This window comes from Mesoplodon densirostris, chromosome 14 (genome assembly GCF_025265405.1).
Source record: "Mesoplodon densirostris isolate mMesDen1 chromosome 14, mMesDen1 primary haplotype, whole genome shotgun sequence".
Taxonomy (NCBI): domain Eukaryota; kingdom Metazoa; phylum Chordata; class Mammalia; order Artiodactyla; family Ziphiidae; genus Mesoplodon; species Mesoplodon densirostris.
The window spans coordinates 52,034,066-52,048,866 of NC_082674.1; the positions used below are offsets into that span (position 1 = coordinate 52,034,066).

At 36.7% G+C, this 14,801-nt stretch overlaps 1 protein-coding gene across 2 annotated transcripts in view; it reads right to left on the reverse strand.

Moving 5' to 3' along the window:
* Positions 1–8,831: 8,831 nt before the first annotated feature.
* Positions 8,832–14,801, reverse strand: part of XPO1 (exportin 1) — a 43,373-nt gene continuing 37,403 nt past the window's right edge. For both annotated transcript variants that reach the window (XM_060117046.1, XM_060117047.1), the window contains 6 exons: positions 13,281–13,475; positions 12,189–12,357; positions 11,368–11,502; positions 11,129–11,288; positions 10,945–11,041; positions 8,832–9,913 (listed from right to left, as the gene is read on the reverse strand). In XM_060117046.1, coding sequence (XP_059973029.1) covers positions 9,767–9,913; positions 10,945–11,041; positions 11,129–11,288; positions 11,368–11,502; positions 12,189–12,357; positions 13,281–13,475 — 903 coding nt within the window. In that variant the 3' untranslated portion in view covers positions 8,832–9,766. The remainder of the gene's footprint in view (positions 9,914–10,944; positions 11,042–11,128; positions 11,289–11,367; positions 11,503–12,188; positions 12,358–13,280; positions 13,476–14,801) is intronic.

Genomic DNA, 14,801 nt, shown 5'->3' on the forward strand with positions numbered 1-14,801 from the left:
TTTAATCCTCATAACCTAATGTGGTTGGTATGATTCCCATTTTACAGATGGGTACTTTGTGGGTAGGTATTATTCCCATTTTATAGATAAGGAAATTGAGGTTTGGAGAGGTCACACAGCTAGTAAGTGGTGGAGCTGGAATTCAAACCCAGGCAGTATAGCTCCAGACTCCTTTAATCTCTACATGATATTGTACTATGTTCATCATAGTACTATATGGTTAAATTAATTATGGTATATTCATCTAAGGGAATATAATGTAGCCATAATAAAGAGGAAGCTCTTTGCATACTGATATGGGACAACAGGCTAGATATGTGACTCACTAGGTGAGAAAGCCCAGTGTGCAATAAGCTATTGTTTGTGTAAAAACTATATCTAATTAGAGACCTGAAATTATATACAAAATTTGTAGTATATATGCATTTGTCTGAAATTTCATTACATTTCTCCCCAAAATGGTTAAGACTCTCCAGGCTAAGAAAGAACATTTAGGCTTAAAATAAATTGTATATACACTATGATTATATCTATGTATAAAAACATGAACAAGAAAAGACTGAAATAAATGCAGTAAAATAAGAGCATCTTACACGAAAACACTAAAATTCCAGATGGGCCAACGATTTAAATGATTACAAACGTGGAATCTAAAAAACCAAAACAAACAAACAAGCATAAAACAGAAACAGACTCATAGATACAGAGAACTCTGGGTGGTTGCCAGAGAGGAGGGGTTAGGGGTGGGATGAAATAGGTGAAGGGGATTAAGAGGTACAATCCCCCTGTTACAAAATAAATAAGCTACTAGGATGTAATATATAGCATAAGGAGTATGGTCAATAATATTGTAATTACTTTGTATGGGGACAGATGGTTACTAGACTTATCATGGTAATCATTTCATAATATATGCAAATGTCAAATCACTATTTTGTGTAATTTGTCTTTTTACTCTATTCTGGGGAGATTTCCTCAACTTATCCTTCAACTCAAAGAATAGTAGAAATAAACAACCTAACTTGCAAAAGTTCCTTTTTGTTCTCTAACTTTACCTTTAATATATTATCCTTTTCTTTTTTTTTTTTTTTTTGCGGTATTCGGGCTTCTCACTGTTGTGGCCTCTCCTGTTGCGGAGCACAGGCTCCGGACGCACAGGCTCAGCGGCCATGCCTCACGGGCCCAGCCGCTCCGCGGCATGTGGGATCCTCCCGGATCGGGCCACGAACCCGTGTCCCCTGCATCGGCAGGGGGACTCTCAACCACTGCGCCACCAGGGAAGCCCTATCCTCTTCTTATTTCTTGGTTGCTATAGCTTCTCTTAACTTCTCTGAGGTTACTGGTGATAGTTTGTTTACTTTTCTTACCTGTGCATGGTCTCTGTTTTCTTCAAGTTTTTTTTTTTCTGTTCGTTTTCTGTTTTATCTTTCATATTGAGGCTGCCCTCAGATGCCTGATAATCCTTAGTTGTCCATTCATACTTAAAGTGCAAGAATAAAAAAATTAACTGGAAGGCTATGCCCATGAGTGGGGCTCGTCTACTGTGACCTTCATTGTAGAGAGGTCCAACTGGAACTTCTGCCAGTAACTTTGGCTCCTTCCTTCTTAGCTGGAGATTCCCAGAGGAGATTCTTGTAGTCTCTTGCCAGAAGCCTGAGGGTCTAGCTACTACTTTTCCTGGGAACCAAGAAGGGAAAGAAGGCTTGAGGAATCACAGCATCTAGGATGCACAGGTTCATTTAATTTCCCTGTTTTCAGAATAGTAACCCCATCCTCAAAGTAACTGTGGGACTAAAGGAAAACAAGTACAAAATGGTGCAAATAGGGGTGAATCTATGTTCTGTGTTATCCAAAAGCTTACACAATTAGGGGGGCCCGCTTCAAGAAAAATACAAAACTGCAAATATAAAATTATGTACAAAAGTGAATACTTACTTAGAATGAGAACAGAAATCATAATAATCACAAATTTAAAAAACTGACAAATACTGCAAATGTCACACAAAGCTAAGGGCTTTGGAAGGAGCTCTTGCAAGACAGGGGCCCTGAAGTCTAAACTTCATGAACTTCATGTTAAATTATCCTCTAAGTGCGAGGCAAACTTGAAAAGGTAACAGGTATGGCCTGAATCATGCTGGATGTTGAAGACCAGAAGTCTTCACATTGGACTACTTGCTTCTTTTATGTACACAAATGTTTGTCAGGGGGTACTCTTTAAGTACCTTTAAGGGAATCAACTTCAGTACGAACTTTGTCAACAGTGATTTGCCCCAAAATGTTTCAGCCATTTGCCAGTTTAACTCTTCACTTCCCTTTCAAATATCCTATCTCCCACTTTACAAAAAAAAGTCATACCTCTCATTCATTTATTGCCTCATGATGTGAAAATTTCCAAGGGACAATTCCAGAAGGCATAGCTCCTAAGTTCCTTGTGAGCAAAGCAAAGAGCATTTTGGAAGAGGGGATCTGTACCTGTACGAGGCTGGTAACAAGCTCTTGGTAAGATTTCTCGTCCTGTCATCTCTGTCTTTGTCTCTGTCTCTCTCTTCCCCTTCTTAGAACTCAAAAGTGAGGAGCAAGAAAGTTGTCAGAGGAATACATGTTTTTTTGAAACTTGAATGCATGATTATTGGAATTTTTTTAAAAAGTCTTTTTCTAAGAATCAGTGAGGAGAAATAGTATTTTTCAAACTTATAGCTTTCAGCTTCTATTTTAGAAGTTTCATGAAAAACAATATGCTTTCACAGAACCACAGCTGGACTACGCTGTTTGAATGCATACTTTTCAAGATTATTCTGAAACTCTTATCTCCAAAATTCCATGGATATTCTGAAACGAGTCACCTTAATGGAGTAGGGACCAGCAATCCAGGCACATTCTCAAATTTATTTTGCAAAGGCAGCCTGAGGAATTTATAGCATAGTTCAGACTTACCAAAATCTACGAATCTTTCCTGAGGTTGTGACTTTACATCTATTAAGTAACTCTGTAGCTATTCAAAGGTTATGATTCCATTGAATCCAGGAAAATTCATTAATATTAATCATCTATATATTTTGTGATGACTGAATTCAGAAAAATTCTGGAAGCTCTTTTAACTAATATAAGCTTCACACAGCTGCTTCATGGAGACAAAATGACAAAACAAAACAGCATCAGAGGTCACCCTGAAGAACTAAGGTCGAAGCAAACACAATAACAAATTAGTGCATTAGTTTACAACTTAGGTGAATATTAACAGGTACAATTTATGAATTAACAATATTTCCTACCTTAGATACATATTATAACTTCATACAGTTATATAAACAAAATTTATTTTAAATTAATACAAACTTTGGAGTTAGAACTTGAATTGCTGAGAGGTAAAAAATGAACCCCCTTTTTTTAAAAAAAATTGTTTCTAAAAGAGTCCTCTCTTCTTTACCTTGGCGGTCAGAGAGCACAGAGATTTTAAATTAAGAGACAAGCAGAGCCTAGTCCAGCACAAGAAATTTAACTAGTCAGCTAAGGCTCTACGGAGCACAAAATGTGTAAATATTATGGGGAAGTGTAATTTATCGCACATCACCTCATGGAACAAAGATTACTGACCAAAAAGGGGAGCAATCTAGCTTACTAAAATCTATCAGAATGACGTTTTAAAAAAATATTTATTTGGCTGCACCAGGTCAGCACACAGATCTTCATTGCTGAGTGAGGGATCTTCCTTGCAGCATGCAGAATCTTAGTTGCGGCATGTGGGATCTAGTTCCCTGACCAGGGATTGAACCCGGGCCCCCTGCATTGGGAGCGTGGAGTCTTAGCGACTGGACCAACAGGGAAGTCCCATATCAGGAAGATTTTTTTTTGTGTGGCTATGCATGGATGAATCTAGGCAATTGTTATGTGCTCTTTTCTATTTTTAAGGCTGTAGCCTCCTGACAGCTCACTTGTGAATTAGCTGCAATCACCTTCAGAAGCAGAAAATTTTCTTCCTACAGACTAACTGGTTAATTATTTCTGCCAGTTAACTATTTGTAATGCTTAAGGCAACCTAAAGTGCAGGTACATCAACTTCAAAGCTCAGGACATTGGTTCTACCTTTTTATTTATTTTTGGCTGTGCTGGGTCTTCGCTGCTGCACGCGGGCTTTCTCTAGTTGTGATGCGCAGGCTTCTCTTTGCAGTGGCTTCTTACCAAAGCACTGGCTCTAGGCGCACGGGCTTCAGTAGTTGTGGCTCGTGGGCTTAGTTGCTCCGCGGCATGTGGGATATTCCCGGACCAGGGATCCAACCTGTGTCCCCTGCAGTGGCAGGCGGATTCTTAACCATTGCGCCACCAGGGAAGTTCCGGTTCTACCTTTTTAAATGTCTCTGAAGACCCAGATTTGAGGTGGACTCCGGAATAAAACGATTTCTTGTGGACCATTACCAATAGTCTGAACAAGGTGGAAAGTACATCACTACTTTCTGTGCCTAAGAGTCGGATGAATCACAAAAAACGTAAAATAAACTTAAGAATAGTTTGCTCTTACCTGATGGGGCATGTTGAATAAGCCTGATCTCATTTTGAATGGCTGATCTCAGGACTTTGTGATCAAAGTGTGGGAGGCCTGGAGTTTCTTTTCTTGTTATAGTTGTAGGAAAAGGACATTCTGGGTTAGGAACTTCAGTTAGGGTAGCAAGGACAGAGAATTAATGTTCAGGCTGGATTTTTTATGCATGTCTTGCTGGAGCACAAAAAAGTGTATCCCAGCTTGCATGAAACTCTGGTCTTATCCTAACAGACTAAGAGAAGAAGAGAGATGTAAAAAATTAAATGCAAGTTAATCTATAATAGTTTCCAAAGAAATACAGGGTGAGCGGATAAAGAAAGATTTCTGAAAATGGAGAAGGTACTTCCATGTCAGGAAAGAAAAGGTCTAGTTTAGTCAGCAAACTTTGGGGAAAAGACATAATTTCCTCAGGTGTCTTGACAGTGGTGAGAGCAGTGATAGCTCACTTAGGAGTAGATCAAGAAAAGGACTCTGTAAGTTTAGATACCCATTTGTCCAAAAGACCTTTTTCACAATGGAAACAACAGGTTTCCCACACATAAACTTTCCCAGCTCTTAGACATGGCCTTTCCCCCTCAACTTCTGTATCACTTCCTCTCCTTTAGGTTTTAAAGTCTTCCTCTTGTAATGTCAAGATGTTAGTTTCAGTAGTTTCTTTTTATCTTGAAAATTGATACCACACAGCAATTAGTAACAAAGGAGTAAATGGTTTTGTCTGCCACCCTGTACAGATGGGTATTTTTTTGAATTGTGTACAGTGAATGACAAAGACAGCTGCCACTGTAAGAAGAGCAATTTCTTTGGCATTTTCAGGACCTCAATGCTTAGAGATTTTACTTTTCCCATAGTCAACTGCCTTTTGTCCGTTACTTTCACTTAAATTTTGCTGAACTTGTGGTTAAGACTGCTATTTTCAATTCACTCTCCCCCTTCCTCATTAATCTAATGGCAAATTCTATTCAGAGCAGCAACACATCCAGCTTTAAGATTGTATAGATTGTATTTCTCAGTTTCTTATGGGGTGGGGCTATGGAGATCTATTCAAGAGTTCTGCAACTTGTTTTGAGTCTTAAAAGGGGAAGCTTTTGGGCCTCCCTGGTGGCGCAGTGGTTAAGAGTCCGCCTGCCGATGCAGGGGATACGGGTTCGTGCCCCGGTCTGGGAGGATCCCATATGCCACGGAGCGGCTGGGCCCGTGAGCCATGGCCGCTGGGCCTGCGCATCCGGAGCCTGTGCTTCGCAACGGGAGAGGCCACAACAGTGAGAGGCCCACATACCGCAAAAAAAAAAAAAAAAAAAGGGGAAGCTTTTATCTTCCCTGCTGCCTAGAATGCAGGTATAATAGCTGAAATTCCCACAGCCATATTTGACCTTGGGGTATAATCCAAGTGCTGGGGATAGAAAAAAATTCCTAAATCGCCAGAACCTTAGTTCTGTATTGGTTCTCTGGATGTCACTGATACAAGCACAACAAAATAAACTATAACAAGTCACTGTTACTACCTTTCTGGTTACATGAGCAAGACAAAAAAACAAAAAAACCTTAAAATGTTCATTTATAAAAATATTCTTAAATACATAACCACTTTGCAAGCTAGTAAGACTTTACTCCCTAGGGCATCTAGAATAAAATTGTAAATAAAATTGTTAAGTGGACTCTAAAGGCAGGGGGTAGGGTATGGAGGAGGGCTTTTGTCAATCGGGACAACAGACAATATAGAATATAAACTATGCTTAGATTAACATGAAAAAAGAGAAGATATTTTAAAAAACAGGTTCGCATATTAACCAAGTATTTTTCAAGTAAACAACGATCATTGAAATTAAAAACTACAAATGCAAAAAGCATGAATCTGAATTGGATAACTATTTGGAAAAACATAAGCTATGAAAGACAATTCTTAGGAACTGCTGGGGAAATCTAAACATGGACTACATATATTATGGAATTACAGTTAATTTTTTAAGTTTACCCAGAATGTATCAGAGATGAACAGCACAAAAAGCGGTAAGAAACTTTACAACAGTACTTACTGTTAACTTTACAACAGTACTTAAGTACCAAAGTACTACTTATTAATATACTTTTATGTAACTTAATAATCCATTTTGTTCTTGAGCTTCTAATCACAACACCAGAATTGGTTGACTACGTGATTTACAACTTTTTGAACCTCTTTTCCATAGACCTAAGTCTTCACACGTTACAGACTGAATCCTGCTGGAAACTTCCTAGGAGGAAAATCCAATACATACACCAGCAAATCAGACCAGTTAATTTCTCAGTATTCTAATACTGTAGTTTTTCCAACTCCATCCTTGCATGTCTGTTGGCATCAAATCATGAAACATCTGCACCCGAGTCAGTCTTTCATAGATTTGACTCAATGTGGAGTTGACAGCCTGTGAAGACTGAATTCACTTTACTTTCTGCTTTATTTCAATTCTAAGATATCAGTTGCAAGACGTACCATTAATTTTATGTACCATCGAGAACAAGAAAACAATTTCAACTATGACAATATGATAGTCCTTACTACAAAATACATGAACTGGTTACAGCAGTCTTTTTGAAATTTCAAAGTTTCTTATAAAATTGCACTGCTTGGCATTTGGTGGACAATTCTTTGCATTATAACTTACAGGCAGCTCCCTTGCTTAGGTCCCCCAAAATACCTGGTTGCCACTTTGCAAGAAAATATGGAAGTGTGACTATCCTTCCAACAATGAGTATTTCCTCCCTTTATTACCTAGTTTATATCCTGCTGCCTCTGCCATTTTGCATATAAGTAACATTTTATTTTGTTGCTGAGCAATCCTTTGTAACACTTTTAAATAGCAATTAAATAAATGCTTACAAACCATTATAACTAAGTTCACACAGGGACAAGCAGGGAAATGTGTCAGTGGTATTGCCTCGCCACTGTAATTTTCAGGTGCCATGGATTGTAAGATACACCCTGATTTCCAGACATGCTAAAATGTGAAAAAATGCATCCTACTGTTGGTTGATATCCTCACAACTGACTCAGGAATTAGCTTTGTGATCCCATCTTCAAAGTTCAAATGACTTGCCCAAGATTCTAACGGGTGCCTAGACCAGGATTCAGACCCACTTATGAGACAATTCTAGTTCTCTTTCACAATTTGTAACTGAGACATTGCCTTGTTCCAACAGTTAAACAGCACTAAACCAAACATCTCGAATGGCCAGTTTATCAGTGTGCTTTGCTGTCAAATACCTTGAGGCTGGCCTGATATGATTAACTTTCAATTAAGCAAGAAATGCCCACCCTATATTTAATTTGCTATAGCTATCATAGTCTCATTTTGGCCAAAGCTTTGTTTCTTAAACATCCAGAACATATCAAGGTAGGCAATGGGGCTATAGGATAAGAATATTACATGTGACCACTGTTGGAAATGGTGACAGCTGTTCTAAACCAAACATGAACGTACAGCTGATTTCAAATACAGCAAACGATTTGGATCAGTCTTGACTGATCCAAGAAAACCTCTTATTTTTAGGTCAATACCAGTGATCAAATCAAGCTTTTAACAAAGCTGAAGTTTTAAACAAAGTCCTTCAATATTCCTCTTTGAACACATTTAAAAATCTTACCATCTGTTCTAAAAAATGACTAATGACTATTTTATGTATGATTACATTCTACTAAAATGATGTTAGTTTTTGCCAAAGACCTATGAAGTTAGGAGTACAGCGATAATACCAAGTTGCTGATTCTCCACAAACATGAGGCACTTCAAATGCTTAGGTTTTAGTCTAGGTTTATAGAAGGCTAATTTAATCCTCTGGAAACAGGTTCACCCAAGTTGGTTTCCTTTTTCTACCCCCTTTTCATATTTCGTAGGCACTCTACACATTTTCCCCTCTCTTCCCACTTTTCTTAAAGGGACTACTTCCAAGAATTGTTTTACAAGAGTGCAATTAATCAAGAATATGTGCAGTAGCTTTTTGCCCCTTGGGTCTCATTAAGACTAATTTTAAGCTTTGATACCCCTAGCCCCTAACCAGAATAAAGAAGATGCTTTTTAACCACAAGTAAAGGTAAAATGTGCGCCAAGCTGTCACAGGAAGGACTTGTTTCTTGGGAACAGAAGGCATCTCAGGAGGATGTTCATTTTATACAAGTGCTGCCTTTACTTAATAACCTTAGAAATAATATTTAGAAGTCAACAGGTATCAAACTTCATTTAAAAATGTTACCTAATACCTAAACACAAATAACCACTTTCATTAATATAAGAATAAGTTTGAGCCAATAAAGGGAAAATAAATGTAAACCAAGTTTATTTTGCTTTTTAAGTAGTGTTCTTAAAGCACTACAGCTTGGTAAACAATGTAAATTAGTATAAGTCATCTCAAAAGCCAGAGTTTTGTTTTGTTTTTTAATGAGTTGTTAAAAAGATACAGCCTATTCTAACAGGATAAATATTTTTAACCATTTCACTTCGAGTTAATGAAGGCTCACAAATGAGCAACACTCCTCATTGAGGAAAACAAAAAGCTGTTGTCGACAAGCGACAGCACACACACACACAAACAAAAAGAACTGTGTAAAAATAACTAACTGTGTTCCCATATTTTTTGAAGTCGCTTTACAATGGGATGATATGCACATGATCTTGCTGCAAACTTGCCAAACAGACTTGTAATACATGTAGCCTAGACAAACAATTCAGTCCAAGAGGTGCTAATTTCAGACAATGCAGCACTATAATAATCCTTTTAACAACGTAATTTGTCTTACTCATTATCTTTTCTTCTAGACTGAAATACAGGCTAGAAAGAAAATGCTCCCTAATTAAAAATTGGTATTGTTTACAGGAAAAATTGTATAATTTTGCATTAGAATTTACAAGTATATGTTCAAATTGAATTTGCCTCCTCCCCCCATCCCAGCCACAAAATGGGCATGAAGTAAAATTTTTAAAAATGCCTTAATTTCCAACTTCATGCAAACTAAATAAAGATGACCAAAACAAAAGCTTAAACAATGGAAGGATATTTCACAGAAAATTTCTTATACAAAAAACACATAAGAAAAAGGGCCACTAGGTGACATTTTAATTTACAAATTGGCATCATTTTGGTCGACAAATATCCAGATGCTATTTTCATCTGCTAACAAGTTGCAGAAAAAAAAAAAAAAAACAGTAAAAGAAAAAAACAAACAAACAAAAAAACAACCCAGCATGACTTCTGACTTTAATCACACATTTCTTCTGGAATTTCATGTGGATTAAGGATGCCAGGGACAGACATTTGAAGTTTATGTTTCTCTTCCTGAGCCTGTCGAAGGGCTGTTTCTCTTTCTTCCAAAAAGAGATCCGATGTATCTTCACCTGCAAACTCCTGTGGAAACAGATAGTTGAAATGTCAACATACTTTAGTAAACTTCAATTCACAAAATGACTTGCCTTTGGGAAAAAAAAGTGTAGATAAGCACCTCCCAGTTTACACAAACAATATAATTTATCCATCAATTACTGAGTTTAAATTATGGTATATTATTTTTATAATTCTACACAATTGAATTAAAAACCAAAGGTGTTAGTTGGGGGGGGGGAAAGATTTCAAAAGAGGGATAGTATAATGCCATATACAAAATATACTCCATAAGCAACGATACCAAGAAACACTAATGATCAAGTTTAACTCTAATTGTCCTCATAGCGGTGTTTCAGACAATTTTCATCCTTTATACACTCTCTACTTTATGAATTATTTTTTTATTTTTTTACTGATTTTATATTTACAGTAAAAAACAAACAAACGAACAAAAAACCACACAAACAAAAAACAAAACCCAACAACAAAACCTTTGGATTTTGCAGGGGAAAAAAAACCTGAATATCTTATGTGACCAATTCTTTAATAGACATAGATAACTCATCAACTACTTATGAGTTTCATGGTACTTTTTGTATTTCTTTAAAGCATGATGATACAAGAAAAATCGCTCTTCCCATAAGTAAATGGAGCATTCTAACAGCAGTAAAAATAGGCTGGTATCTGCTAATTATCATGTTCCCCCTAAAATGAATTCCTTACTAACAAAATGGAAAATACCAAAAGGAACTACCAATGTGCTTCTTTCACCCATTCCACTCCTTTAAAAATACCTATGGGATTCAATCACAATGTTGCAATAGATATTCTAAAATGAATTATATTAATAAAAAGCTCCCCTGAACATTTCAAACCTATCTCCTCTTCCTGGCCTTGATTTGAAAGTGTTTCTTTCTGTAATCAGTCTCAAAAGAGTAAGATTACACATATTTTAAAACCTACTCATTTTGCACTACAAAAAGTGGTGAATTCTGGATGCAAGAATTCAATCAGTATTTAGTCAATACTTTTCCAACTGCAAATAAAATACATACCTTTATCTGTACCAGGAAATCCCTAAGATGTTCCTTGAATGCAGGAATATCCTGATTTAAGCTGAAAAGTCCCGTCACAAAGAGCTTTACTTGAGCACTGCAAGTCAAAACACAATGATTAATTAATTGCTTTAAAAAAAAAACTTAAAAATTTAAGTTTATTAAAAAGTCTATTTATACTTACTCCTGAAGATGAGGGAATGCAGACTTAAGAAGATTAGCCACATATTCCTGAATAAACATTTGGTTGTTAACTGGATTTCCAGGATTTAATGGTGTACTTATTTTTCCTTCTTCGACCAAATTAAACATATATGCAAGGATAGATGCATGCATTGTCAAACCTGTTGATAAGAAGGACATCATTAACTCCAAGATGTAATAGCAACTGGAACACATACTTTTATGGCTTTAAATTCTTACCAGCAGTATGTGAGGTGTCTGTCACGACAGAAAAGATATGCTGAAGAATATCACAAAAATAAGTTTGATAGAAACTCTGAGCTGCAGCTTCTTCTTGTGCAACATTTTGTAAGAGTGTAAAAAGTATCTGTAAGCCTAAAATACACATAATGCCAACAACGTTATTACATACTGACAACATTCATGATAGTGTTTCAGCTATTAAACAATTCATTCAAAGTCCATTCGCCCCTCTTTTTTTTGCTAATGACAATTATTTGCCTAAATTATCTTGACTCAGTAATGGAGTTAAACTGGAATCAAAGTCTGCCAACTTACAGGCTATAATCTAACCATTACCACCTTTCCAGTATTTCTGAAAGTTTAGTTGATTCTCTCTACATCCACTCCAAAAGCAGTGCAACTGAGTAGATTTTTTCTATTACATAAATCAGTTACTATTTAAAAGGAAAACAAACCCTCCAACTATAAACAGTTTTTTTTGTTTTATCCTTAGTTAACCCTCAGTGCCACAGAGCAAAAGCATAGGGGGAAAAGGAAACACTGGTGAGGATATGGGTGAGTGATGTTCTTTCTCCCTGCCTTGAATCTTATGCCCATCTCCCCGTAACTCAATTCTGTCTATGAACTCACTCTGGATCTGATTAAACTGTTTATAGGACTTACTCAGACCTATCTACACAACTGATGCATTCAAACAAAACCATGACAAGTGAAGTGATACCTATTTGTCTACCACTATACACCTACCTGTAAGTGTCTGTACACGGACTGTGGGTTGGTAGGCAAATGAATAAAGAACATCGTTTCTATGTATTTACCTGTATCTGCTACATTCCTCATAGTATGTTTGAAAGCCCAAATGATGGAATCCAAAACAAGTTTAAACTGTGCAGGTGGAATAGCCAGGAATGCTGGGAAACAATGAGAATTGACAGCCTGAAGTAGTAAGAAAAAGTTCGTTCTGTGCTCAGGATATTCTTCAAAGTCCTAAAAACAAATAGTGGGAACAAAAGTTTCAATGCCTGAATTATGTTAAATGGAAGGGGGAAAGCAAGCCCTAATTCAGTATAAATGTTTGGAGTTGTTCGTGGACCCCATAAGATGTGAAAGTCAAACTCAAAAGCTAATAGAGGGCCTCCCTGGTGGCGCAAGTGGTTGAGAGTCCGCCTGCCGATGCAGGGGATACGGGTTCGTGCCCCGGTCTGGGAGGATCCCATATGCCGCGGAGCGGCTGGGCCCGTGAGCCATGGCCGCTGAGCCTGCGCGTCCGGAGCCTGCGCGTCCGGAGCCTGTGCTCCGCAACGGGGGAGGCCACAACAGTGAGAGGCCCGCATACCGGAAAAAAAAAAAAAAAAAAAAAAAAAAAGCTAATAGAATTCACCTGTCAAGGAAGACAAAATTACTATTTATTAGACAAATGAATTACCAAAGTGAAGGAATACAAGTTCACTTTTTTATAAAGAGAACTCAACAAAACCCACATAAAGACCATCATATTTTCTATTAACTCTGAGACTGTTACTACCACATTTAAGTGACTTTGAGATCACTAATACAGATTAGAAAAATTGTTATCTACTGTGTAAATGTGTACACTTACATGTACATTTTTTCTTTTTGATTAATACATTTTCCCATTCCTTATAAGCACAAACTACACTTTAAAAAGCCAGTGACTAAAATGTAGCAAGTTTTCAACAAATGCAAGCTGCTATTTGAATAAACAATCTATCAAATTTACTTTTGTAAATTTAAAAAACAAGTATTTTTCTTATCTAGAAGTTCAAATATTTAATATCAGAGCCTAAAGTTTACGCTGTACTCATACACAGCCATCATTTATGCTTTTAAAAGTGAAAAGGACATAATGCAGAACCTCCCATTATATAACTGAAATGCAAATCACATACCTTATTTATCATATTCAATGTGCATTCAAAAACAGCATCAAATATTTGAGGTATTTCAGCTGTTATATGTCCTCCTAACTTGTTGACAATAATAGCCATAGTACTAAGCACTTCTGGTTCTCTAGCAGCTGGGACATTTCTCTGGTAATCAATGAGAACTGCATCCAACAGAGGAGGAACAAAATTTTCAGCTACCTGTTTAAAAAAAACAGAAAAACAAAAAACCACAACTTTTCAATTTTAATGTAGGCACTTGCTAACTCTTATTAAGCAGCTAGGTCAATGTCATCTGTAAGACTTAATCTAGGTTGATCATCTGCTGAAAATTGGACATTCCTGTGCTTTAAAGTTTTTGTATATTAAAACCTTACCAAGAGAAAGTGAGAAATCACAATAGGCTGAGAAGGGCCATGGACACTGCATAGTTTAAATCTGTAATTATTAAAGGAAACTGGGGCCTGACGCTCTAAGTATTGTGGCGGGACCAGGATTCTAGGAATACTGTGTGTATGGGATGGGTAACCTCAAGGTAGAGCCCTCCTCACCAATACTGTACCAAGGTACTCATATCTAACCAAAAGTAGACACCCAATGATTTTTTTAATTTAATGAATGCTTGTTGATATTTTAATAATCAGAAATAATAACCATCACTTACTCTCAAAAAAGGAACTGGACTATGCCAGAAAGACTGTGTGAGGGTTTCCAAGATTCTCAATAAATAGTCTTAGTAAGGCGTAACTTCTGTGCTTTTAATAGGTTCTCCATTAAGATGTGCACAATAAATATAACCATGTTTCATTTAACTGAAGATTACTAGTTAGTAGCGTCCCACCATACAAAACAAGTCTAGTTAAGATTTGAAGGATAAGCACAAATTATTTTTCCTTTTACCTACTTGGTTTCTCTTAACTAGAACTGATTCTCACTTCTTTTTCTTCCTTCAAGTTTTATTGAGACATGATTAATGTATAGCGCTAAGTTTACTTACATACATGAAATGATTATAAGTTTAGTGAACATCATCATATAGATACAAATAGAAAAAAAATTTTGTGATGAAAACGTTTAGGATTTACTCTTAACAAACTTTCTTATATAAGGTAACAGCAGTGTTAATTGTATTTATCATGTTTGTACATTACATTCTTAGTACTTATTTATGTTAAAACTAAACGTTGTATCTTCTGACTGCCTTCATCCAATTTCCCCTCCCCTCATTCTCCCACCTCTGGTAAACACAAATCTGGTATCTTTTTCTATGAGTTCCCTGTATGTTTGTTGATCTACAACACGATGTTACTTCCTGTTACACAGCATAGTGAGTGATTTGGTATTTTTATACATTTCAAAATGATCACCACATTAAGTCTAGTTACGATCTGTCACCATAAAAAGTTATGAGTTATTGACTATATTCCCCACATTATACATTTCATACCCATGACTCATTTATTCTTTCCTCCCCCACCCTCACATTTCTACTCTTAACACTGAAATAATTTATTTTCCTACATACTG